The following is a 24954-nucleotide window of genomic DNA, read 5'->3' on the forward strand; positions in this document are numbered from 1 at the left end:
ATGAGGTTTTTGTCTTTGGTTCCGTTTATGTGGTGGATTACGTTTACAGACTTGCATATGTTGAACCAGCCTTGCATCCCCGGAATGAAGCCTGCTTTATTGTGTTGGATGAGCTTTTTGATGTGCTGTTGCAATCGGTTTGCCAGTATTTTATTGAAGATTTTTGCATCTATGTTCATCATGGATATTGGCCTGAAGTTTTCTTTTTTTGTTGAGTCTCTGCCGGGGTTTGGCATCAGGATGATGTTGGTCTCATAAAATGATTTTGGGAAGGACTCCCTCTTATTGTATTGTATTGTTTGGAATAGTTTCAGAAGGAGTGGTACCAGCTTCTCTTTGTACATCTGGTAGAATTCGGTTGTGAACCCATCTGGACCTGGGCTTTATTTGATTGGTAGGCTATTAATTGCTGCCTCAGCTTCAGCCCTTGTTATTGGTCTATTCAGGGTTTCAACTTCTTTCTTGTTTAGGCTTGGGAGGGTGCAAGTGCCCAGAAATTTATTCATTTATTCCAGGTTTACTGGTTTATGAGCATAGAGTTGTTTGTAGTAATCTCTGATGGTAGTATGTATTTCTGTGGAATCAGTGGTGATATCCCCTTTATTGTTTTTTATTACATCTATTTGATTCTTCTCTCTTTTCTTTTTTTATTAATGGCTAGTGGTCTATTTTGTTGATCTTTTCAAAAAACCAGTTCCTGGATTTATTGATGTTTTGAAGGGTTTTTTTGTGTCTCTATCTCCTTCAGTTCTGCTCTGATCTTAGTTATTTCTTGTATTCTGCTAGCTTTTGAGATTTTTGATCTTACTTCTCCAGCTCTTTCAATTGTGATGATAGGGTTCCGATTTTAGATCTTTTCTTACTTCTCATGTGGGCATTTATTGATATAAATTTCTCTCTAGACACTCCTTTAAAGGTGTCCCAGCGATTCTGGTACATTGTGTCTTCATTTTCGTTGGTTTTGAAGAACATCTTTATTTCTGCCTTCATTTCATTGTTTATCTAGTCAACATTCAAGAGCCAGTTGTTCAGTTTCCATGAAGTTGTGTGGTTCTGAGTGAGTTTCTTGATCCTGAGTTCTAATTTGATTGCACTGTGGTCTGAGAGACTGTTTGTTATGATTTCCATACTTTTGCATTTGCTGAGGAGTGATTACTTCCAATTATGTGGTCAATTTTAGAGTAGGTGCGATGTGGTGCTGAGAAGAATGTATATTCTGTGGATTTGGGGTGAAGAGTTATGTAGATATCTATTAGGTTTGCTTGGTCTGGATCTGAGTTCAAGTCCTGGATATGCTTGTTAATTTTCTTTCTCGTTGATCTGTCTAATATTGACAGTGGAGTGTTAAAGTCTCCCACTATTACTGTGTGGGAGTCTAAGTCTCTTCTAGGTCATTAAGAACTTGCTTTACATATCTGGGTGCTCCTGTATTGGGTGCATATATATTTAGGATAGTTAGCTCTTCTTGTTGCATTGATCCTTTTATCATTATGTAATGCCCTTCTTTGTCTCTTTTGATCTTTATTGGTTTAAAGTCTATTTTATCAGAGACTAGGATTGCAACTCCTGAATTTTTTTGCTCTGCATTTGCTTGGTAAATCTTCCTCCATCCCTTTATTTTGAGCCTATGTGAGTCCTTGCATGTGAGATGGGTTTCCTGGATACAGCACACCGATGGGTTTTGACTTTTTATCCAATTTGCCAGTCTGTGTCATTTGATTGGGGCATTTAGCCCATTTACATTTAAGGTTAATATTGTTATGTTTGAATTTGATCCTGCCATTTTGATGCTAGCTGGCTGTTTTGCCCGTTAGTTGACGCAGTTTCTTCATTGTGTTGATGCTCTTTACCATTTGGTACATTTTTGGAGTGGTTGGTACTGGTTGTTCCTTTCCATGTTTAGTGCTTCTTTCAGGAGCTCTTGTAAGGCAGGCCTGGTGGTGATGAAATCTCTGAGCAATTGCTTGTTCATAAAGGATTTTATTTCTCCTTCACTTATGAAGCTTAGTTTGGCTGAATATGAAATTCTAGGTTGAAAGTTCTTGCCTTTAAGGATGTTGAATATTGGCCCCCGCTCTCTTCTGGCTTGTAGGGTTTCTGCCGAGAGATCCACTGTGAGTCTGATGGGCTTCCCTTTGTGGGTAACCCGAACTTTCTCTCTTGCTGCCCTTAGCCTTTTTTCCTTCATTTCAACCCTGGTGAATCTGACGATTATGTGCCTTCGGGTTGCTCTTCTTGAGGAATATCTTTGTCATGTTCTCTATATTTCCTGGACTTGAATGGTGGCCTACCTTGCTAGGTTGGGGAAATTCTCCTGGATAATATCCTGGAAATTCTCCTGGATAATATTTTCCAGCTTGGATTCATCTTGTTTGTCACATTCAGGTACACCTATCAAACGTAGATTAGGACTTTTCATATAATCCCATATTTCTTGGAGGCTTTGTTCATTTCTTTTTGCTCTTTTTTCTCTAATCTTGCCTTCTCATTTTATTTCATTGAGTTGATCTTCAATCTCTGATATCCTTTCTTCTCCTTGGTTGATTCAGCTATTGAAACTTGTGTATGCTTCATGAGTTTCTCCTGTTGTGCTTTTTGGCTCCATCAAATCATTTATATTCTTCTCTAAGCTGTTTATTCTCATTAGCATTTTGTCTAACCATTTTTCAAGGTTCTTAGTTTCTTTGCTTTGGGTTAGAACATGTTCTTTTAGTGCAGGAAAGTTTGTCATTACCCACCTTCTGAAGCCTGCTTCTATCAGTTCATCAGACTCATTCTCCATCTGCTTTGTTTCCTTGCTGGTGAGGAGTTGTGATCCCTTGGAGGAGGAGAGGCGTTCTGGTTTTTGGTGTTTTCACGCTTTTCGTGCTGGTTTCTTCCCGTCTTTGTGGATTTATCTACTTGTGGTCTTTATAGTTGGTGACTTTTGGATAAGGTCTCTGAGTAGAAGTCCTTTTTGTTGATGTTGAAGTTATTTCTTTTTGTTTTTTAGTTTTCCTTCTAACAGTCAGGCCCCTCTGCTGTAGGACTGCTGAAGGTCTACTCCAGACTCTACTTGCCTGGGGATCACCTGCAGTGGCTGCAGAACAGTAAGAGTTGCTGCCAGTTTCTTTTTCTGTTATCTTCATCACAGAAGGATACCCACCAGATGTCAACCTAAGCTCTGCTTTATGAGGTGTCTCTTTGGATATATGGGGGTCAGGGAGGTGCTTAAGGAGACAGTGTATCCCTTATAGGAGCTCAAATGCTGAGCAGTGAGCTCCATTGTTCCATTCAGAGCTGCTGGGCAGGTACATTTAAGTCTGCTGCAGTGGAACTCATAACTGCCTTTTTTTCCGAGGTGCTCTGTCCTGGGAAAGTGGGGCTTTATTTATAAGTTCCTGATGTACTGCTGCCTTTTTTCAGAGATGCCCTGCCCAGCAAGGAGGTAGCCTAGTCACAGTCTGCCAGCAGAGGCATTGCTGAGCTGCTGTGGGCTCTGCCCAGCCACTGTGTGAACTTCCTTGTGGTTTTGTTTACAGAGGTACAGTTAGAACTGCCTCGGTAATGGTGGTCTGCCTCAGTAATGGCAGACTGCCTCAGTAAAAGCAGATTGCCTCAGTAATGGTGGACTTCCTCGGTAGTGGTAGACTGCCTCGGTAGTGGCTGATACCCTTTCCCCCACTGAGCTGGACCATCCCGGGTCCAGCTGTGCTTGCTGCAAAACTCTCAATCCAGAGCATTTCAGATTGCTGGTCTTTGTGAAGGTGGGACCTGCTGAGCCAGATATCCTGGTTCCCTATTTCAGCCCCCTTTTATTTAGTTGAATGGGCAGCTCTGTATCCCAGGTGTTCCAGGCGCCAGTTGAAATGGCCACCCAGATTTGTGTGAGTTTTTGTGCAGACACTCGTGGCATCGACTGAAACAGCCATGCTGGAATTTCGTGGAGCTTTTCAGCCCAGCAATCTTCTGGTCTGTGGGAGGTAAAAACTCATTTGGAAGTGCGGTGATCACTCACCCTCTGCATTGTTCTCTCTAGGAACTGCACTCCAGAGCTGTTCCTATATGGCCATCTTGGATCTCCCTCTTTTTAAAAATTTTTAAAATTATGGCCATTCTTGCAGGAGTAAGGTGATATGTCATTGTGGTTTTAATTTGTATTTCCCTGATAATCAGTGATGTTGAGCATTTTTTCATATATTTGTTGGCTATTTGTATATCTTCTTTTGAAAATTGTCTATTCATGTTCTCTGCCCACTTTTTGATGAAATTATTTGTTTTTCTTTTGCTGATTTGTTTGAGTTCCTTATGATTCTGGATGTTAGTCCTTTGACAGATGCATAATTTGTGAATATTTTCTCCCCACTCTGTGGGTTGTCTGTTTACTCTGCTGATTATTTCTTTTGCTGTGCAGAAGCATTTTAGTTTAATTAGGTCCCATTTATTTCTTTTTGTTTTTGTTGCATTTGTTTTGGGGTTTTTTGTCATGAATTCTTCGCCTAAGCCAATATCTAGAAGTTTTTCCAATGTAATCTTCTAGAATTTTTGTCTTCAAGTCTTAGATTTAAGTGTTTGATCCATATTGAGTTGATTTTTGTATAAGCTGAGAGATGGGGATTCTGTCTCATTCTTCTACATGTGGCTTGACAGTTTTCTCAGCACCATTTATTGAATAGGGTATCTTTTCTCCATTTTATGTTTTTGTTTGCTTTGTCAAAGATCAGTTGGCTGTATTTGGCTTTATTTCTGGGTTCTCTATTCTGTTCCATTGGTCTATGTACTTATTTTTATTCCAGTACCATGTTGTTTTGTTGACTATAGTCTTGTAGTATAATTTGAAGTCAGGTAATGTGATGCCTCTGGCTTTCTACTTTTTGCTTAGTATTGCTTTGGCTATTGGGCTTTTTTTGGTTCCATGTGAATTTCAGGATTGTTTTTTCTAGTTCTCTGAAGAATGATGATGACAGTTTGGTGGGAATTGAATTGAATCTATAGATTGTTTTGGGCAGTATGGTCATTTTCACAGTATTGATTTTGCCCATCCATGAGCATGGGATGCATTTCCATTTGGTTGTGTCATCTATGATTTCTTTCAGCAATGCCTTGTAGTTTTCCTAGTAGAGATCTTTCACCTCCTTGGTTAAGCAGCTTCTTAGGTATTTTATTATTATTATTATTATTATTATTTTTGCAGCTGTTGTAAAAGGGATTGAGTTCTTGATTGATTCTCAGCTTGGTTGTTGGTGGTGTATAGCAGAGCTACTGATTGGTGTACATTAATTTTGTATCCTGAAACTTTACTGAATTAATTTATCATATCTAGGAGCTTTTTGGAAGAACCTTTAGGGTGTTCTAGGTATATGATCATATCTTCAGGGAACAGTGACAGTTTGACTTCCTCTTTTCCAATTTGGATGACCTTCATTTCTTTCTCTTGTCTGATTGCTCTGGGTAGGACTTCCAGTACTAAGTTGAGTAGAAGTGGTGAAAGTGGGTATCTTTGTGTTGTTCCTATTCTCAGAAAGAATCAAACACACACCTTTCTCCTTCCTTCTTTCTACCCTTTGTGCAGTCTGGCAGGAGTCATGTTTTCTTACTGTGACTCATTCTGTGTCATTTATTGCCAGGAATACATATCCCCAGAATCCCCTTTATTTACTCTGTCATTTGAGTGTCACCTGCATAGTGTCCAGGCTAGAGACCAGTCTCTGTTATGTCCACAGTTAAAGATTTCTGTCTTGGCACAGCCAAGCACACATTAGATGCTGGGTCAGACTCCTTAGAGCAATGTCTGGGAGTCAGGGGACACAAGCACTTCTATGCCTGCTGTTCCATTTTTGCAAAGGTGGTTTCAGAATTTTCTTTTTTTTTTTTTTAAGAAATACATGTATTCCACCCTGGGTAACATAGCAAGACCTCATCACTACAAAAATAACTATAAAATTAGCTGGGCGTGGTGGTGGGTGCCTGGAGTCCCAGCTTCTCAGAAAGCTGGGGCAGGAGGATTGTTCGAGGCTAGGAGTTTGAGGTTACAGTGAACTATGATCACACAATTGCACTCCAGCCTTGAGCTTAAGCTCAGGAAGTTGAGGCTCCAGTGAGCTGTGATTGTGCCACTGCACTCAACCACCTGACACTCCCACCTTTCTCATGGAGCTTTCCCTGCCAGTGGTGCTCAGGTGACTACGGTGGGCTCCTGCAGTTCCTTCCCACCCAGCTTGCCCCTGACGCCCCTCCTCCAACCCCTTTCCATGGATATTAAAAGAGAAAGAAAAAAGAGCCATACCGCAAGTCCAGCGACCTTTCCATGACTCTCCATGTCCTAAAACAAGGGAAGTCACCATAGACACAATGTGTGAGCTGCTAATCCATCACTGGGCATGGAGTTTTATCTAAGAAAAACTGTTACTTCTATAAAGTCAATCATTATTCTGAGAAGAGTTTCCATTCGCCACTGGAGGAAAACAGTGTTTGTGAAGCTCTAGCCAGCATGCTGTTCAGCAATGTCTTACTAAACAGGTACATTGGGGCCCAGGTATGGAAGAAAGGTGATGGAGGAAAAGCTCCAAGACCAGGAAGTTCCTGGGTGGCTTTCCTGCCCTGGGGAAGGGTTCCAGCTGACCCAAGACTCCATCTCTTCCTGCAGGTTCATGCAGCTCCTTGGGGATAATCGTCTACCACATCAGCTTGAGCCAAGAACTGATGAGGTCAAGGTAGGGATGGCAGTCCCCCTAAAAGTGTTCCCCCCAAAGGGAGGAGTGGGCTCATCCCTTCCCTCTGTCCTCAAAGCCCTCACAGGAACTGGATGGAGTGTAAGCCAGGTGCTCAGTGCATGTTACAATAGACCCAAGTAACTCATAAAGGAGCCCTGTGATGAAAATGTCACCTGGGCTTAGGGACTACACGCCGTTGGGGCCAACCCCGACGTTGACTACAGGAAAATGAAGACATTATTTCTCCAATTATAAGAGATGAAAAGCATCCTCTTTGGCCTCCAGTCATTTCCTCAGAATTGGGTGGGTCTCGCTGGCTGCCAACTAACCAGTTTAATTTGACCTTTTCACGAAAGTGAGTATTGAATAACTTTGCCCCCAGAGGAGAAACTATTTTCTGTAACCTGTATTCTGAGGAATATGCTTGCATGGACACTCTACTCCCCGTGATCCAGCGGGTTACACTGAGAACTCAGCACAGTCTTAGCTCCTTAGAAGGAGGGTTTCTGGTGTAGCTTTTTTGGTCAGTTGCTGTGTTACTGCTCCCTTGCTCCAAACCTAAGAGAACTGCCTTGGAAACTGGTAAAGTCTTTTTCCCCAGAGAAACCTCTTGACACGCCTTCCTTGAAGATTTATAAGTTTTTCTTCCTATTTATATAAATTCCTCAACTCAGTCTTTTAAAACCCCACTTTTATATCAACTTTGCTTTAAAATGGAAGATAGTCTAACATGATATTAATTGGCAGATATAGATAGTTTAAAAACATGAGTCAACGTGGGATTATTAAAGAGAATTAACAGCAGTTAATCTTATTTCCAACTTCAACTGACACCTCCGAAGTTTGTTGTTATATCACTTCCTCTCCATTGGTGTGAATTCTTTTTTTTTCAGACAGAGTCTTGCTCTTGTTGCCCAGGCTGGAATGCAATGGTGTGATCTGGGCTTACTGCTGCAACCTTCACCTCCGGGGTTCAGGTGATTCTCTTTCCTCAGCCTCCCAAGTAGCTGGGATTACAAGTGTGTGCCACCACACCCAGTGAATTTTTGTACTTTTAGTAGAGACTCAGTTTCACATTGTTGGCCAGGCTGGTCTCGAACTCCTGACATCAGGTGATCTGCCTGCTTCAGCCTCCCAAAGTGCTGGGATTACAGGCGCACACCACCATACCCGACTGCATTCTTACAGATTATAAGAGTAACACACTAAAACAACACACCCTTCCTGACTTCCTGCTGGGCTGGTTCCATCATGTTGAGGGAGGAAGAACTGAGCAGATGGAAGCTTTCTCAGTCCTTTGTGACAGGACTCCTCAGGATGGTGATAAATTGTCAAGGTCCAAGCAGCCTTGGATGCATGAATCACTGAGCTAGAAACTTCAGGAGAGTCAATGGCTAGAGACATTGACCTGCCCTCAATACTTAGAGCCAAGGAGGAGCCTTAAGACAGGGCGGAGAAGCTCCAAGACAAAACCAGCAGGCTGTGTCCTCAGTGTGCAGAGTGCTCCAGAGAAGAGAAAGGCACTTTCTGCTGGGGAAACCTGCAGGAGGTAACAACCCACTGGGGATGTGACGGGCTGGGGTTGGAGGTGAGGAAGACATAGATATGGGAATGCCAAGTTGAGAATCACAAAATGCAGGAGTAGGTTGCTTGGAGTCGAGAGTGTATGTCAGAACATAACCTGACAACAGTGTATTAGAAACACCTGGCTGACCTCAGGATCAGTGAGCACACCCAGCCCTAGATCTTGGTGTCTAATGCCATTCTCCAAAAAAAGGAACCAAGCTTCCTGAGAGGAATGGTTGATTCTAGGACTGAGGCAGGAAATGTGAGATGAGCCTGGAGCATCTTGTGGTGCCAGGAAGTAAGGAAGTGCTCAGCATAACAGCAAAACCACACACACCCCATTGATGGGTTTATGTTGAAGGGGCATGGGAGCCAAATGCGAGACCTCCCAATGGCCAGAGCTGGAACAGTTTGATAAGGCAAGCAGTATCAGAATTGGATTATAACAAAGTAGAAATATCCATGGGTCCGCACTGATATAAAGAAATGATTGAATACATTAATAAGTGGAGGAAAAGAGATTTTCCCTGCAGAATTTGAAATACATTATTTATCTATTCTAACTAAAGAAGGGGAGCAGAACTCTCTACTCCTTAAGGGTGGGCTGCATATAGTGACTTCCCTCCAGAAAGGACAGAATGGAAAGGGGGCTGGAGGAGAGTAACTTCACAGTGGAGACACCTGACCACCACCACCTCAGCCAGCTAATCAAGGTCAACATCAACAGCCCTAAATCACATTGAGACTATGTGCTCTTGAAATGATGTGATGTGATGACAATGGCATTTTACCTCTGTGGTCTTCCTCCCCTAAATCCGAAGCTCCAGTCTAATCTCAGGAAACAATATTAGATAGATTGCAACAAAGGGGCATTCCACAATTCCCCTGAGTAGCACCCTGAAGAACTGTCAAGACCACTCAAAACCAGGAGAGCCTGAGACAGACACAGCCATGAGCCATGAGGACTCAATGGAATGTGGGGTCCCGGAGGGATCTGCGAAGGAAAAGGACTCAGTGGAAAACTAAGGGTGTCTGAATATAGTCTGGACCCTCGGTAATAATGTATCTATATTGGTTCATTAATTGTAACAAATGTACCATCCTAATGTAAGATGTTAATAATAGGAGAAATTGTGTGTGTGTGTGTGTGTGTGTGTGTGTGTGTGTGTGTTTGGGGGGAAGTACATAGGAACTCTCTGTACTGCTTTCTTCCCATAAATCTAAAACTGTTATTTTAAAAAAGTCTTTTTTTTTTTTTTTTTTTTGAGATAGGGTCTTGCTCTGTCACCCAGGCTGGAGTGCAATGGTGTGATCTCAGCTCACTGCAGCCTCGATCTCCCAGGCTCAGGTGATCCTCTCACCTCAGCCTCCCAAGTAGCCAGGACTACAGGCACGCACCACCACATCCAGTTAATTTGTGTATTTTTTGTAGAAACAGGGTTTTGCCATGTTGTCCAGGCTGGTCTTGAACTCCTGAGCTCGAGCAATCCACCCGCCTCAGCCTCCCAAAGTGCTAGGATTACAGGGGTGAGCCACCATGCCTGGCTTCTAAAAAAGTCTTAATGAAGAAAGGGGGAAAAAACCTCTTGGCAGTAAGGATGGGTGTGGCTGAGTTGTTAGTGGAGAGGGAAGGCTGTAGATGCCCCTGGAGGAATATCATGTTCCCTCTGAATGTGACTGCTAGAGATGGGGCTTAGCTCAGCCTGCCGCAACCAAATAACGTAGACTGCATGGCTTAAACAACAGAAACCGATTTCTCACAGTTCTGGAGGCTGGGAAGTCCCTAAAACTGGGCGCCAGCATGACTGGGGTCCTAGTGAGGCCCCTTCCTGGCTTCTCTGTGGCTATGTCCTTGCTGTATCCTCACATGCCCAAGAGAGCTGTGGTCTCATCCTCTTCTTGTGAGGACGCTAATCCCACCGTGGGGGCTCCACCCTCATGACCTCATCTAAGCCCAACCACCTCCCAAAGGCCCCACCTGCTAAGACCTTCAAATTGGGATTAGGGCTTCAGCATATGAATTTTCAGGGGACAGAGACACTCAGTACATAACAGATGGGCAAAGAGAGCACCTTGGCCCAGAGGAGATACCCATTTGGCAGGTAGTGTGATGCTAAACAAGTCATATACCAAGTAGCTTTGCTAAAAATAAGAATACAATACAAAATTTTGCCATCAACATTACTGAAGGGGGTTGCCCCAGCTAGAACGGGCGGATGGCCAATGGCTGGGGTTGGGACATAAAGGAGACACAGAGTTAGAGTCCTGGGGACCGATCCTAGGTTTTTGGAAGCCCACCACGCGTGCCCTCCACATCCTGCCCCACCACAGCCCTCTTCAACCAGTCTAGGCATTCCTTCCCACGGGCTGGCCCACAACTCCTTCCCAGCAGAGGGAGGGTGCTAGAGCTGGCTGCCTCAGAGCCCAGCCCTGCACCCTGCCCTGCCATCCTCCGGGCCAGCCCCTGGCTGCCTGCCTTTTTCAGGGTGAGACCAGCCTGAGGTAAGGTGCAAAAGGCAGTCCATGCGGCGGCCTTCTTTGGCACGTTCTGAGCGCTGCCTGCCTTCTTTCTGTTTTGCTTGTTGCTATGCTCCCAGTTGCTTCTCATCCTTGGGAAATCCAGGACTAACTCCTTCTACTGAAGACATCCACTCCACCCCCATTCCCTTCCACCCCCTGTAGACTTCCTCCAGGCTCAGTGCACAGGGTTGGCGTGACCACAAGCATTGATTTTGACCCAGTTTCATCATTGGTCCCGTGCATAGCCACTTATTTATTTGAATACTGTAATAAATCCCTAGGAATCATTCATTCTACAAGGAAGTTTGAGACAGAACAATAGTTTGGGAAAGAGAACTCCTCTCATCCCCTTTCTCTTTCCCAAATTTGTGTTTACCTTTTCCTTGTTTCTTTTTTGCACAGTTTTGTCTTATCTTCAGGCATTTCTAAAAAGCACATATTTTAAATTTTAATTTTTTGCTTTATTTTTATTTTGAAACAATTATAGATTCAGAGGAAATGGCGGATATAATACAGAAAAGTCCCATGTAACATTTTTATACTCCATTGGTAACATCTCATATAACTAGCACACTGTCAAAACTAGGAAATTGACTTGGTACAATCCACAGACCTGATTCAGATTTCCTTAGTTTTACTTTGTGTGTGTGTGTGTGTGTGTGTGTGTGTGTGTGTGTGTGTGGTGGTAGTGGTGGTGGAGGGGTGGGTGTTCTGGGCAGTTTTATTTCATATGTAGGTCCATGTACTGACAACCACAGTCAAGATATAGAAGAGTTCCATCACCATGATGATCCTTATTGCCCTGTTAGAGCCACATGGTCCCCTCCTCACCCCCAACATCCCTAATCTCAGGCAACCACTAATCTGATCTCCATTTCTATAATTTTTTATTTCAAGAATGTTACATAAATGGAATCATACAATAGTAACTTTTTGGTCTGGGCTTTTTTTTCACTCTGCATAATTTCCTTGAGATCTTTCCAAGTTATTGGGTGTGTTAATAACTTGCTCCTTTTTATCATTAAGCTGTATTTCATGGATCACGATTTGCTTAACCATTCACACACTGAAGGACTCTTTTTTTCCCCAGGTTTTGAACATTACAAATAAAGTTTCTATGAATATTGAGTATGGGTGCTTGTGTGAACACAAATTCTTTTCCCTGGGATAAATGCCCAAGAGTGAAATTACTGGATCATATGGTGATTTCATGTTTACTTTTATAAGTAAACTGGAAAACATTTTATAGCTGTGAAATTATACATTACTACCAGGAATACACGGGAGATAAAGTTTTCAGCATACTTGTCAGAATTTGATGTTATCACTATGCCTTCCTCCTGTTCTGGCCATGCTTCTCTTTCACCTTCCACCACGACTGAGTTTTCCTGAGGCCTCCCCAGAAACCAAGCAGATGCCATCTTACAAGCACCAAGTATCATGCTTCCTGCATGACCTGCAGAAATGTGAGCCAATTAAACTTTTTGTTATAAGCTACCCAGTCTCAGGTATTTCTTTACAGTAGTGTGAGAATGGACTAATATGCTGGGAAATATTTTTTGCTCTATTTTGATTAATATAGCCACTCCAATTTTCATTTGACTAGTGTTAGCACTGTCTTTTTTCCATTCTTTAACTATTTGTATATTTCTATTTACTTTTCTTGTAGGCAGAATATACTTGGGTCATATTTTTTCAATCCAGTCTGAAAATCTATGCCTTTTAATTGGGGTGTTTATACTATTCACATTTAATGTGATTACTGATATGCTTGAGTCTCTCATCTTGCTATTTGTCTTCTATTCATCCTATCTATTCTTTATTCTCTTTTACCTCTGTCTTCTTTTTGATTAATCAGGTTTTTAAAATAATTCCATTTTATCTTTTGATAATAGCTATGATTTTTTGGTATGTCATTGTAGCAGCTGCTTTAGGGTTTATAGCACACATCTATAACTTACCAGTCTATCTTCAAGTGGTAGCATATCCCTTTGTGTATAAGAACTTCTTTACAAACAGCACAACTGTCCTTTCCTAGTCTTTAAGCTATTGTGGTCATCCATTTTACTTTTACATATATTATAAATCCCACACTATTACTTTTATTTAAACAACTGTCTTTTGATGAGGTTTAAATAATAAATCCTACATTTACCCACGTTGCTACTATTTCCAGTGCCCTTCATTTCCTTCAGAAGGTAGACATTTTCCTTCTGCCCAAAGGACATCCTTTAACTTTTCTTGCAGTGCAGACCTGTGGGTGACAGTCTTTCAGCTTTTGCAGATTTGAAAACATCTTAATTTCTTCATATCCATTACCCTATTTTCAGTGGCATCTAGCCTGCTGTGAAACCAACCAGTTGAACTTGCAATTTCAATTATATTTTTCATTCCTACCTTTGTTTGGTACTTTTCACAATCTGCTTCATTATTTTTTATTTATTTTTATTTTTAATTGCATTTTAGGTTCTGGGGTACATGTGAAGAACATGCAAAATTGTTGCATAGGTGCATACGTGGCAGTGTGATTTGCTGCCTTCTTCCCCATCACCTATATCTGGCATTTCTCCCCATGCTATCTCTCCCCAACTCCCCAACCCCCGCTGTCCCTCCCCTATTTCCCCGCAACAGACCCCAGTGTGTAGTGCTCCCCTCCCTGTGTCCCTGCTTCATTATTTTTATGCTCACGCCACTTAACCCCCCTTATTTCTGTCAGTATAAAGCAAACTTTATGAATGTGCTTGCTAACTTTAACACCTTAAATCTTTCTCTGACTTCAGGGTCTGCTTCTGCCCCTTGTTTCTGCCGGTTCTTGTGTATTTTACATTTGTGATTTTTTTTCTATTAACATATTCCTTGAACCTCTCCAACTTCCTCCAAAGACAATCTGTTTTGCTTCTGCCAATTACCTGTAAGGCACTAAAATCCTGTTATCACTTGAAATTTCCAGCTTGAGATTTTTTAAGACTACCCGGGCTGTGCAAACAAACCACCCTAAAAACTGCCGGTGGTTATATATAGGCTCTCAAGTAAGATGCTTTCCCCCAAGACAGAAATCTTCCTTGCTGTTCACAGGGGTTGGGGGGATGGGTGAAGCAGGTGGATTTATTCCTAGTTCACCCGTACACTACATCTATCCTTTTGGGGTCTCACTTTATGAGGTCTCTTCTTAGTTTTCCTGTCTTGGGCAGGCCTGAGCTTTGTGAGCTGTTCTATTGCCCCTTCCCACCTCAGGCTATGAGAAGAAAAATTCAATTTGACATTTGGCAGATGCAGTAAGGGTGACAAGTGGCATCAGTACTCCAATTACTTCTTTGGGTCTCTGCTTCCATCTAAAAAAAAATTTTTTTTTTTTTTTGCCTTTAAGAACTCTTACTTTGCAGTTCTTATTTTTTACATTAAAAAATGGTTCTTCATATGTATTCTAAGTTTTAGTTGTTTTCAACTGGTCCTTATCAGCCTTACTGCTGGAAATAAAATTCTTTCAACCTGTTCTGTGACAATTCACAGTATCCATTGATCCCTCTGATCCAGAGGCATTAGAATGAGAACACACTTAGGCTGGCCTGAGATCAAGTCTCAGGTTCACTAGCACTGTAACCTCGGTAGCATATTTACACACTGTCTCAGTTTCCTTAAAGGGTTGGTTTAAGAATCTAATGTGATAATATATAAACAGCACTTACAACAGGAACTGGCCCTAGTAAGGATGAGATTTCTTTCTCTTATCTGAAAAAGTTGTAATGAACAAAATACATCTCACCCAATGGTCTAATACCCCCTGGTCCCTGGACATCCTGGCCCAGTCTATCACGTAGTAACCCACAACCCTGTGATTATGTTGACAGAGAGAAATCAATTATGAGCTATTCATTGGACAGCAGGCCCTGCTGCCATCACACATGGGTCCCAAGCCCAGTGCAGACTGCTAGCAAATGCTGACCTGAGAAATGCCACCATCACACAAGCCTGAGTGAACACACAGACCTTTTACCACTAAGAAATCTGAAAACATGCATAAACAAAAGTACACGATTTTTAATTTTGTATTTTTTAGGGTGGACAGTGATCATTTGCCCCAACAGCCATCTGAAGCCAATAGTCCTGATTATTAAAAATCACGAAGTTGTATAAATGTTCTCCTCCTTTTCGAAAACCATGTTCATTTTTTCCCCAAGAAACAGGGCTGTCTGCAAAGCCTTGAACGGACAATGTAACCCATGGAGCTAATTTTGGTTCATCATAGTAGTGACTGGAAAAAAACAGGTAATTGTTAGGAAGAGTTAGGAATGTCTGCATTTTTAAAACATTTATTCAGGACAAGTAGTCTTTCTGATATTCTAATAAAGCTTAGATCTCAGCTTTAACTTATAAAAATCAAGAGGTGTGTGATAAATTCCTGATCCCGCATAGTGAATTTCATAAAGACCAACTGATATACAACACCCAAAACAAATCTCGGCTTTTCCCACCTCATTCTGGGAGGTCTTTAAGACGAAAAGAACCCAAAACGAAAAAGCCCACCAGGGTTTAAGGACGGTTTCCCTCCTATAAGAGTACTGTTCTCAGAGTCTCAGTTAACTGAAACATTGCAGGATAATTCACCAGATATTTAAAATCCAGCCTTCTTATCGAAGAAAATCAAAGTACTAAACCAATAAATGTGGAAAAGGATGTTGGGCTTAAAAAGGAAAACCTTCAAGACTTAAATCTGGCATTTTAAAAGGGGAGATTGAGGAGACATGCTTACTAAATAGGATTATACTCAATGTACAGTCTTTGCAATAAGGGATTTGAGTTTCCTTTCAATGTACATTTTATTTATATGTTACCTCCCAAAATGAAAAAATCAGTACTATTCTACATACTGTTCTATAGAGAACTGATGAGCAATATAAAATGCAAAGAGTTCTCACCAGAGATGTTCCAGTAGGAGACAGATCTTCTCTGGAAGTATGAAGCCAGTGATTGTACACAAATAAGCTTTTGCCACCACTGTGCTTGGTTGAGGGCAGCAATAGGTTGATATGAAATTATTAGGCTCATTATTTCTGTCACCAAAAAAAAGAGAGAGAACACATTTATATCCATCACATGATCACTTCCAAAGTATTCAACTTGTATTAAAAACAAGCTGCAGGCCAGAGCCCTAGAAGATGCAGGGAGTTCAGATACCCACAGGTCGACATTACTGAAGATGGCGCCGAGCCAGTCGAAGAGCTCCAGCGCCCGGCAGGACACGTCCGGCGTTCCCTCGAGCTCGCTGCTCTGCAGCACTGGGCACTGGAGATCTCTCAATGTGCTCAGAGCCACTTTTGGCTGATGCTCCTGAATTTGGTACTTGGAAAAGTATGACATCATTGGTGACTCTTCTGACCCTTAAAAACACACCACACAAGGCCATTTGAATCCATCTGAATATCATAAGCAAGTTTAGTGACTCCCTGAACCCACCCATTCCCATTTGAGAGTGGCAAGATTAAGTAAGATGGAAGCTGTGTCGAGCTGCATTCAAATTAAAATCATTTAAAGCTGCTTTCAGCTCCTTTTGCCCAAGTTCTGTAAATGTTCATCTTTTTTCACACTTTTCCTGGAAAAGCACAATAGTTTCTAATCAAATCCAAACTCGTTTCACTGTTGGTGCTAATAAAAAATTTCAACTTCACACTTAAGACCAAAAGCATTCCTGATGTATGAATATTAGTGAACTCTAGAGAGAAGGAGCATATCTGCACAATCTCTATTAACGGAAAAGAAGAGGAACTCAATGGTGATGGAATCTCATTCAAGCCTGACTTTGAAAACCCAGTAAAATCCAGCCTATCTTTTCAGGGATGTTTGTGTAGCCAATGGCCTTGGAAGAGAGAGATAGTACTCCCTCCACAGCAAAGGGCAGGTTTGCTTACTTTCCAGTGTAATAGAAATACTGTCTCCCTCCCTCTCTCCTGGCAGAGATCAGCTGGCTTATTGCCCCTTATAAGGATTTGAGTTCTGTAAACTCCAGCTTCCTCTCCTGTAATGCAACCTACTGCATGTGCCAGCATCACTTGGTGTCACTCTACGGCAAATGGATCTTGGTGAGCTGGTACAAATGGTGATATTCGGTGTGACGGTTAATTTTAGGTGTCAACTTGACTGGACAAAGGGTCATCTAGATGGCTGGTAAAGCATTATTTCTACTTGCAGACAGCCCATCATGAGACTTCTCAGCCTCCATAATTGCATGATCAATTCCCCTAATAAACCAACTCCCCCTCCCCTCCCTCTCCCTCTCCTCCCTCCCGTCCCTCTGACCCTCTCCCTCTCCCTTCCCTCCTGTCCTTTCTAGAGAACCCTGACTAATATATTCTGGCTACTGCCATTCCTCTGAGGAATTAAGTCCTGTGTCTCTAACCCAGGGCTTGTGTGTCTTCTGCCAGCATCCCTGAGAGTGTGGCAGGCTACCTTGTTAGCCGGCAAGTATGAAGAAATCTCAGACCTTTTACAGTTTTTGACAAATCCATAGTTAGGAGCTTTAGGAACAGGGAGCTATCCAGAACCCAATGTCTAGATGATGCACATAAAAGACTTAACGCGGCCGGGCGCGGTGCCTCACGCCTGTAATCCCAGCACTTTGGGAGGCCGAGATGGGTGGATCACGAGGTCAAGAGATCGAGACCATCCTGGTCAACATGGTGAAACCCCATCTCTACTAAAAATACAAAAAAATTAGCTGGGCACGGTGGCGCATGCCTGCAATCCCAGCCACTCAGGAGGCTGAGGCAGGAGAATTGCTTGGACCCAGGAAGTGGAGGTTGCGGTGAGCTGAGATCGCGCCATTGCACTCCAGCTTAACAAGAGCGAAACTCCACCTCAAAAAAAAAAAAAGACTTCATGCATCTGAAACTTCAATAAGACTTTCTGCCCTCTTTTCTATCTACCATATATAGAAGGCACCAAAGGCCAGACTGAGGACTCATGGAAGCAACTTGGAGCACCCAGTGACCAGACACTTTCCACGAGGAGCAGACAGATGGGTCTATTTCTCAACAAACCACAATGCCTCCTTTCCTCCAAAAGAGAGTACTACCCCATCATAATTCCTAATTACTTGATCCATTATTATCTGGGCCAAAGATACACTTCTAAAAGGAACAACATACATGCAAGTTTTAGGCAGATTACCCTGCTTGATGAATAGCAAACTTTGAACTAAATTTAGTGTCCTAATCAATTAAAAGTTATAACAAATTAGTCAGACATTTAATGGTAGGTCTGAGTTAGCACCCTGTGATAATGAATAAGCAGATTGTATATATAACTATAATTGGTGTTACTTTAAAAAAAATATAGCCAAGCCTGTTTGAGGTAAGCTGGAGAGAAGTAAGGGAAGAAACAGACAAAACTTAGCTGCTCTGAAGCCACTCTCAAGACCTCTAGATCTGCATATAATTCAAAGAGACTGAAGCAGAAGGCTTGCTTGCCTAGATTATCCTGAACTACGGTTTGCAGAGATGTCAGAAGGGCTAAAGTAGTTTCCTTAATAATATTTTTATATATACGTATACAATATTCCTTGACTATAAGAGTCACCATTTAATCCTCCATTACTCCTCTTTAGTTAACAATTATTTCAAAATCACTGTATCATTACATAACTTATTTTTCATACCTGTATTATGCCAAGCCAAAAGGAAATCAAATTTCAATGGCTTCTTTTCTTTGAAGGACCAAGATACTCTTTCATACTTCTTAGAATCCAAGTTTAAAGATAATTCCATCAAATCAATGGAAACAACTTGAAAAATGAAAAAAGGAATATATATTTCATTCATATGCATACAGCTTGTACTATGGAAAAAGTGTACATTTTAAAAAATTAGAATCTTGGGAAGTTTTATGGATAGTAAGAACGATTTTCTGTTTCTTGTACCCCCTTTGGTTTACCAAATAAGAAAGATCTCTTCAGTGGGGACTTCTAACCTTGAGAGCTAATAAAAACAGACATTTTAAATTTATGTATTTCCTAGGTCAAAGACCAAGGCCAGAGAATCTTGAGAGGTCAAGTTTAATCTACTTATGGATGTGGCAGCCTTAACTACTGATGTTCAAGACAGACACTGGCAGTAAAACATCTCTTCACTCATGGGTGACTTTCTACCAGTAATCATAAAGACCTAGGGAAACCAAAGGAAATTCCTTATTAAGAACAAGTTGTGGACTTGTAGATTCCTATCTTGGATTCACTACTTTGAATTTTTAACCCAAAACATATCTATTTAATTGACCAGTCCAAGTCTACAATCTTTACCAAACGAGTCTACAGCTTACAGCTGATAAGAAATGGACTTAAAAGCATCATCATCCTATCCTGTGTGAACCTCGAGTCAGAAGTTTGACAGATATTTTTAAAAAGCCACATTTTTCTGGACAAAGAGATTAGAGGCAATTCAAACATTTAAATTGAAATTGCCACAGGAGGATTACGGACTTTTTAGAAACGGATGAAGCACACATGATACTTACTAAATTTCATAATTTTTCTGCCAGAAAACTGAGATGGACGACCCTGAAGTCCAGTTTCTTCGTAAGTGTCTTTGTCCAATGACAAAATTAATGTCCCTATAAATCAAATATTAACTCCCATAAGATATAACAAAGATATGACTTCTGTTGTCTGACTAAAAGAAACCAAGGCAAGTTGAGCAGTTAGATATCAGTGTACCAAACTGCATGCAAGGATCTTATTTATATCACAAGAATATTGTTTACATATATACATGTCTTATAACACAGATACTATTTACACATTATATATCCAAGGATATTATTTATAATAGCGAAATCAGAAATAATCTGAATTTCTACTGAAGGTGAAATAAACAAGTCATGGCATACTCATTCTTTGAAATATCTTTTTTTTTTAGACAGAGTCTCACTCTGTCACCCAAGCTCGAGTGCAGTAGCATGATCTCGGCTCACTGCAACCTCCGCCTCCCGGGTTCAAGCTTTTCTCCTGCCTCAGCCTCCCGAGGAGCTGAGACTACAGGCACCTGTCACCACATCTGGCTAATTTTTGTATTTTTAGTAGAGGCAGGGTTTCACCATGTTGGCCAGGCTGGTCTCGAACTCCTGACCTCAAATGATCCACCCACTTCAGCCTCCCAAACTGCTGGGATTACAGGTGTGAGCCACTGTGCCCGGCTTGAAGATCTTAAGCCATTAAAAACAGGAAGTTGGAACTATATGGACTAATAGGGAATGATGTCTATCATATGACGCTTATGTGGGGAAAAAAGCACATTGAGACACAATACAGCATGATACAATTTAGGTTAAAAAAAAGAAAAAAAAAGACCTTGGCTGGGTGCAGTGGCTCACGCCTATAATCTCAGCACTTTGGGAGGCCAAGGTGGGTAGATCACGAGGTCAAGAGATCGAGACCATCCTGGCCAACATGGTGAAACCCCCTCTATACTAAAAATTAGCTGGGCGTGGTGGTACATGCCTGTGATCCCAGCTACTCAGGAGGCTGAGGTAGGAGAATCGCTTGAACCCAGGGGGTGGAGGCTGCAGTGAGCCGAGATCGCACCACTGCACTCCAGCCTGACGACAGAGCAATACTCCATCTCAAAAGGAAAAAAAAGAACTTGTATGTGTGTTTATAAACTCACATAAAGTGTCTGGAAGAATAAACACCAAACTGTTAACAAAGGGTCCTTCTAAGAACGGGAGTGAGTTTGGAGGGAAGAAAATAAAAGCACAGACCTTTGCTTTATTCTCTATAGATCTGTATGATTTGACTATTTGTGTGTGTGTGTGTGTGTGATGGAATTTTGCTCTTGTTGCCCAGGCTGGAGTACAATGGCACAATTTTGGCTCACTGCAACCTCTGCTTCCCAGGTTCAAGCGATTCTCCTGCCTCAGCCTCCCAAGTAGCTGGGATTACAGGATTACCACCACGCCCAGCTAACTTTTTGTATTTTTAGTAGAGATGGGGTTTCATCATGTTGGCCAGGCTGGTCTCGAACTCCTGACCTCAGGTAATCAGCCTGCCTCGGCCTCCCAAACTGCATGTATTACAGGAATGAACCATCATGACTGGCCAACTATTTTTTTTTCCACAGTGTTCATTTTTTTAATAATTAAAGATGAAAAAATAAGTGTTACCATTTGGTAGCAGGGCAACAGTATTATCTTCATCAATATTTGTATTGTATGTTAGTGCACAGCAAGAACCTGTAAGAGAAAATCCAGAGGAAAAATTTAAAAGAAGAAATTACACCTGCAAGATGTTAGTGGCTTTTTTCACAAGATAACGAGTATTCCAGGTAATTAAAGGTCAGTTTCTACCGCAGCTCCAGCTCACTCAATAAACCCAACACCTGCTAAAGGTAAGCTGAAGCACATAGAAGACCAGGCTCCTGCGAGTTTACTCACCGACCAAGGGCCTATTTGTGTAAGTTTACTATCGTCAAGCAGAAAATTGACTCAGAATAGAGCATGACCCTTGGGGATGCAGGGAGAGAGGTACAAAGTAGAATTCTAGATAAACATACACATCTTAGAGGCAGAGTTCCAGGTTAAGATTCAAAAGCTACTCAACCTCTCCAAGCCTCAGCTTCCTCACCCGTTAAGTGAGGATCATAGGCCTGCTTCATAAAGTTGTTGCAAGGGTTAAGTTCGGTAAGATATTTAACAGTGCCTGCTACCGCCAGTTTCCATGTTATTCACAGAGTGGTATCAAAATAGATGAAAGGAATAACGCTGATGAGAGCAGACAAGATGCCCAGCTCATAAGCAGCCCCAGCAATGTCAGAATGAGAGGAGCTACTGGTAAATAGACTTCTTTATGTCTTCCCTGGAGAGGACACACGTGGGGGCCACCACAAGATCAGCCTGTGGCCACTGTACAGGTTGTCACCTTATGTAGTGTGGGTGGAATCCCTAAAGATCCTCTAAAGTAGTTTCAAACAAACGGCTCCCAGGAAACAACTGAAACAAACCAGTCCAACCCAGCAGATTATGGGCAGAAATGGGGTGAGCAGAAGGGGGTTATGGCTACAAAATCTAAGCAGAAGACACTGGACCCCAACCACTACTTGGCTCTGTGAACAGCAGGTGTGGCTGCATCTGGAGACCCACCCCCTGAGACAGCGGCTGTGGGACTGCTGATAGCATAGTGTCTTTGCTGCCACATCAACAGCAGTGCATCAAACACAGATTACAAGTCTCTCCTCTCCATTAATCCTCATTTTAAGGGGACAGATACCCTCCTGTTACAACATCCCCATCCAACACGTGTGGGCAATTGCAATCAGAAACCACCACCTAAAGAGGGCATAAGACAGAACAGGATAAGAATGGTGGAGGGGAGTGCGTGTGTGCAGCTGACCACAAAGACTATCCCACAGGCCCTGTTCAAAACTTGAACAGCCCTAGCATTGTGATGTGGTCTCCCTATACTTCCTCATCTTGACTTGTTCACAGACATTTCAGGTTTTTCTTACCTTTCTTTATAAAGGTACTGATGAATTCGTGTGTAATAAATTCATGAAGAGGTAAATTCTTCACAAAGTAATAGGGTCCAGTTTGCATGACCAGGTTTTTCAGTTCTTCTGATAGTATCCCACATTCCGGAATGAGAAATGAAACCTATCGGAATGTGTAATACAAACAAGGTCTTACTTCTATGAAGATGAACACCCAGGTTTTTAGGAATGAAATAAGATCATGAAAGTTCTTATTTCTCCACCAGTTTCACTGAAACATATAAATACAGGCAACAAAACTCTTAATGCTAACATCTATCTCAGGCAAAGAGAAATCTGACTACTCAAGTTTTTAATCTCTGCATTCAAATGTACAGTACAGGAAAGGGATTGAAGAGAAAACTTTTAATGGAAAACTCTTGCTTGCATTTTATCTTTTGCAAATTAGCAATGCTGTATATTTTATGTCCTGTTCTTTGCACTATTTTACTTTCAAGGAAATACAGTATAATTGAATATCCCTTGATTTGTTTACCCTGGTGCTACCCTGGAATGAAAGGAACTATCTGTCGGGGGATAAGGAATTTATGAACATCCAATTACTAAGAGTCTATGCGCAAGCAATGGTGCTCCTGTATGTTTCCACTTTCGAGACAGAAAAATGCAACAGGAGAGTTAAGGTATACATCCCTGACAGCTGTGATAAGATTGCCATCCAAAACAAGTGTTAAAAACAGGACAGGCTTCAAATGTTGCCACATTGTAAATGTCATACTGTCCCAAGACTCAAACACCAGCCTGTTCTGACTGATCAGGTCATCTCTTAATATCTGAGACACTGCTCAGTCAAGCCTGAGTTATTAAGCCGAACAATTTAAAGTGTAAAATGTTTAATCCCCCATTGTAAGGTTGGTTTCTTTTTTTTCTGATATCAAGTTAGTTTCCACAATCAATTTAGAAAAGCAGGTCAATTCCTGGGCCAGGCCTAGGCAGGATGCTCTGGAGAGATCCACAGGTAAACAGGTGGGAGAGGGATCGAAGCCAGGGAGAGAAGCAGTGGTGGGGAGGAAGCGCGAGACCCGCCCTGATATGGGGAAAAAGCGAGGTGCACGTGCCTGCCCGCAGCTGCACATCGCAGTCGTCACACCGCCCTAACAACCTAGTCTCGGCCCTGAACCTCCAATCCCTCCCTGGACTCACTCCCCGTTTCGCGCGAAGACACAAGTGAGCAGCCTGGACACTCCTGCCAACAGCTCCCTCCGGGACGGGGTGCCGCCCCCACGCCCTGCGCATCCTCGGCGTTGTAGTCCTGCAGCCCTTCAAGCCACTGGCCTGGAGAGTTAAGAAACTACAACTCCCAGCATGCCTGGCGGGGCCCCGCCCCCTCCGCGCACTCTCCGCCCCGCGAAGCCTAGCACTCTCCCAAAACCTCTCTCGCACGCGGGGACCGAGCACAGCCCGAAAAGCCGAGGACAATCGGACTCACCCTGTAGTTATAATAGTGCGTCTGAATGATATGCCGGTGGCGCGACTTGCAGTTGCCGAAGTTGGATTTCTCGCAAACCAGTAAGTGCCGCGGAACCTCCCGAAGCCGGCGCAGCGTGGCCATGCTCTCCCGGGTTCCTGGTCCTCCCGGCCTCCGCGGGTGGGGGCACGCCCCGCCCCTTCCCCCGCCCCGCCCCGTCCAGCCCCGCTCTTTCCCTCCGGCCGCGTACCTGCTACTGTGCGCCCCTGGTGGCGGCGGAGTGGGGCTGTCGGCGCCGGATTTCTAAACAGTTCTTACACTTCTTAGGAACCCAAGCAGCAGCTCCCTAGTGGATGTCTGAAACTGCAGATTCACTGCCTCAAGTGGAAATATCCATCGCTGGGAACTTGACTCTTGCCTTTTCAACGCCATCTTTCCTGCGTCTCCGCCATCCTTCCGAGTTGCTAAACCCTTTCTATGGGCCCCGCCTTGGAGCGCCCCTGGGACCCTGGCCTGGCGCTGGCGCTTACCTCGGTCAGGCCCCCCAGAGGGATCGCTTCCTGCCACCGTTATAAAAGGAAAACATCACATGGAAAGGCCCAGTTCCTTTATTATATGGTCAAGAAATGTAGCTGCACAGTTAAGTAACCGCCTAAGCTGACTTAGGGGGTCACACCCAGCTGCTTTTCTGACTCCTCACACTGTTTGGTTCACAGGACTCTGTTACCCGTTGGGGACCTCTTGGCCATCCTTAACACAGGCCAGCAGGACTAAAAGTTTTCATCGATCCTTTCCAAAACATTAAGGAAGTTTGTACGGAAAGGTAAAGCACAATTTTGCCTCCTTCGAAACTAGTATTGATATCCCTTTTTAGTAGCCCTTCAGATCCACTTTTAATAATGTGTTGCTTCTGGGGGTTATGGTGATAATTCTCTTAAGTCATTTTCCCATTTAGTTTTACTGCCACAGGCTTGGAGTGGTTAAGAGACTGCAGCTCCCAGTATGCCGTACATTACTGATTCAGGCAAAATCAAGTATGTTACTACATGCTTCTCAAACTAGAGAAGGCACAGCCCCATTTCTGCGCGCTGGATACAAAACAGCAGAATATTGGTGATACATCTTCCTGGAGCATCAATTTTTTTGTGTGAGGTGGAAGAAATGGAATTAAGTTGTTTACAAGGTAAGTAAGAATTTAAAACTAAGCCGGTCACAGTGGCTCATGCCTGTAATCCCAGAA

At 42.6% G+C, this 24954-nt stretch overlaps 1 protein-coding gene across 2 annotated transcripts; it reads right to left on the reverse strand.

Annotated features, from left to right (window-relative positions):
• Positions 1-14796: 14796 nt before the first annotated feature.
• RPP40 (ribonuclease P/MRP subunit p40) lies at positions 14797-23892 on the reverse strand. 2 transcript variants are annotated; one of them, XM_021672648.2, is made up of 8 exons: positions 23736-23892; positions 22268-22412; positions 20928-20996; positions 19284-19379; positions 18430-18555; positions 15958-16156; positions 15695-15829; positions 14797-15030 (listed from the first exon to the last, which is right to left on the reverse strand). In XM_021672648.2, the coding sequence occupies exons 1-8, from the start codon at positions 23856-23858 to the stop codon at positions 14832-14834; spliced, it is 1092 nt and encodes a 363-aa protein (XP_021528323.2). In that variant the 5' UTR covers positions 23859-23892; the 3' UTR covers positions 14797-14831. The 2 variants fall into 2 exon arrangements, with proteins under 2 accessions (XP_021528323.2, XP_021528324.2); XM_021672649.2 differs by lacking the exon at positions 23736-23892 and adding an exon at positions 23450-23572.
• Positions 23893-24954: the final 1062 nt, after the last annotated feature.

The sequence above is a fragment of the Aotus nancymaae genome, unplaced genomic scaffold, assembly GCF_030222135.1.
Source record: "Aotus nancymaae isolate 86718 unplaced genomic scaffold, 86718_ANA_hifiasm-v0.15.2.pri h1tg000051l, whole genome shotgun sequence".
Lineage (NCBI taxonomy): Eukaryota > Metazoa > Chordata > Mammalia > Primates > Aotidae > Aotus > Aotus nancymaae.

What these genes read in the sequence shown, in the direction of transcription:
- RPP40 (XM_021672648.2), bottom strand. Translation starts at nt 23,858, where the DNA reads ATGGCCACGCTGCGCCGGCTTCGGGAGGTTCCGCGGCACTTACTGGTT. An exon ending in CGCACTATTATAACTACAGG is followed by an intron (nt 22,413 to 23,735) that starts GTGAGTCCGATT and finishes ACATTCCGATAG; the next exon opens with GTTTCATTTCTCATTCCGGA. An exon ending in TGTTGCCCTGCTACCAAATG is followed by an intron (nt 19,380 to 20,927) that starts GTAACACTTATT and finishes TTTGATTTATAG; the next exon opens with GGACATTAATTTTGTCATTG.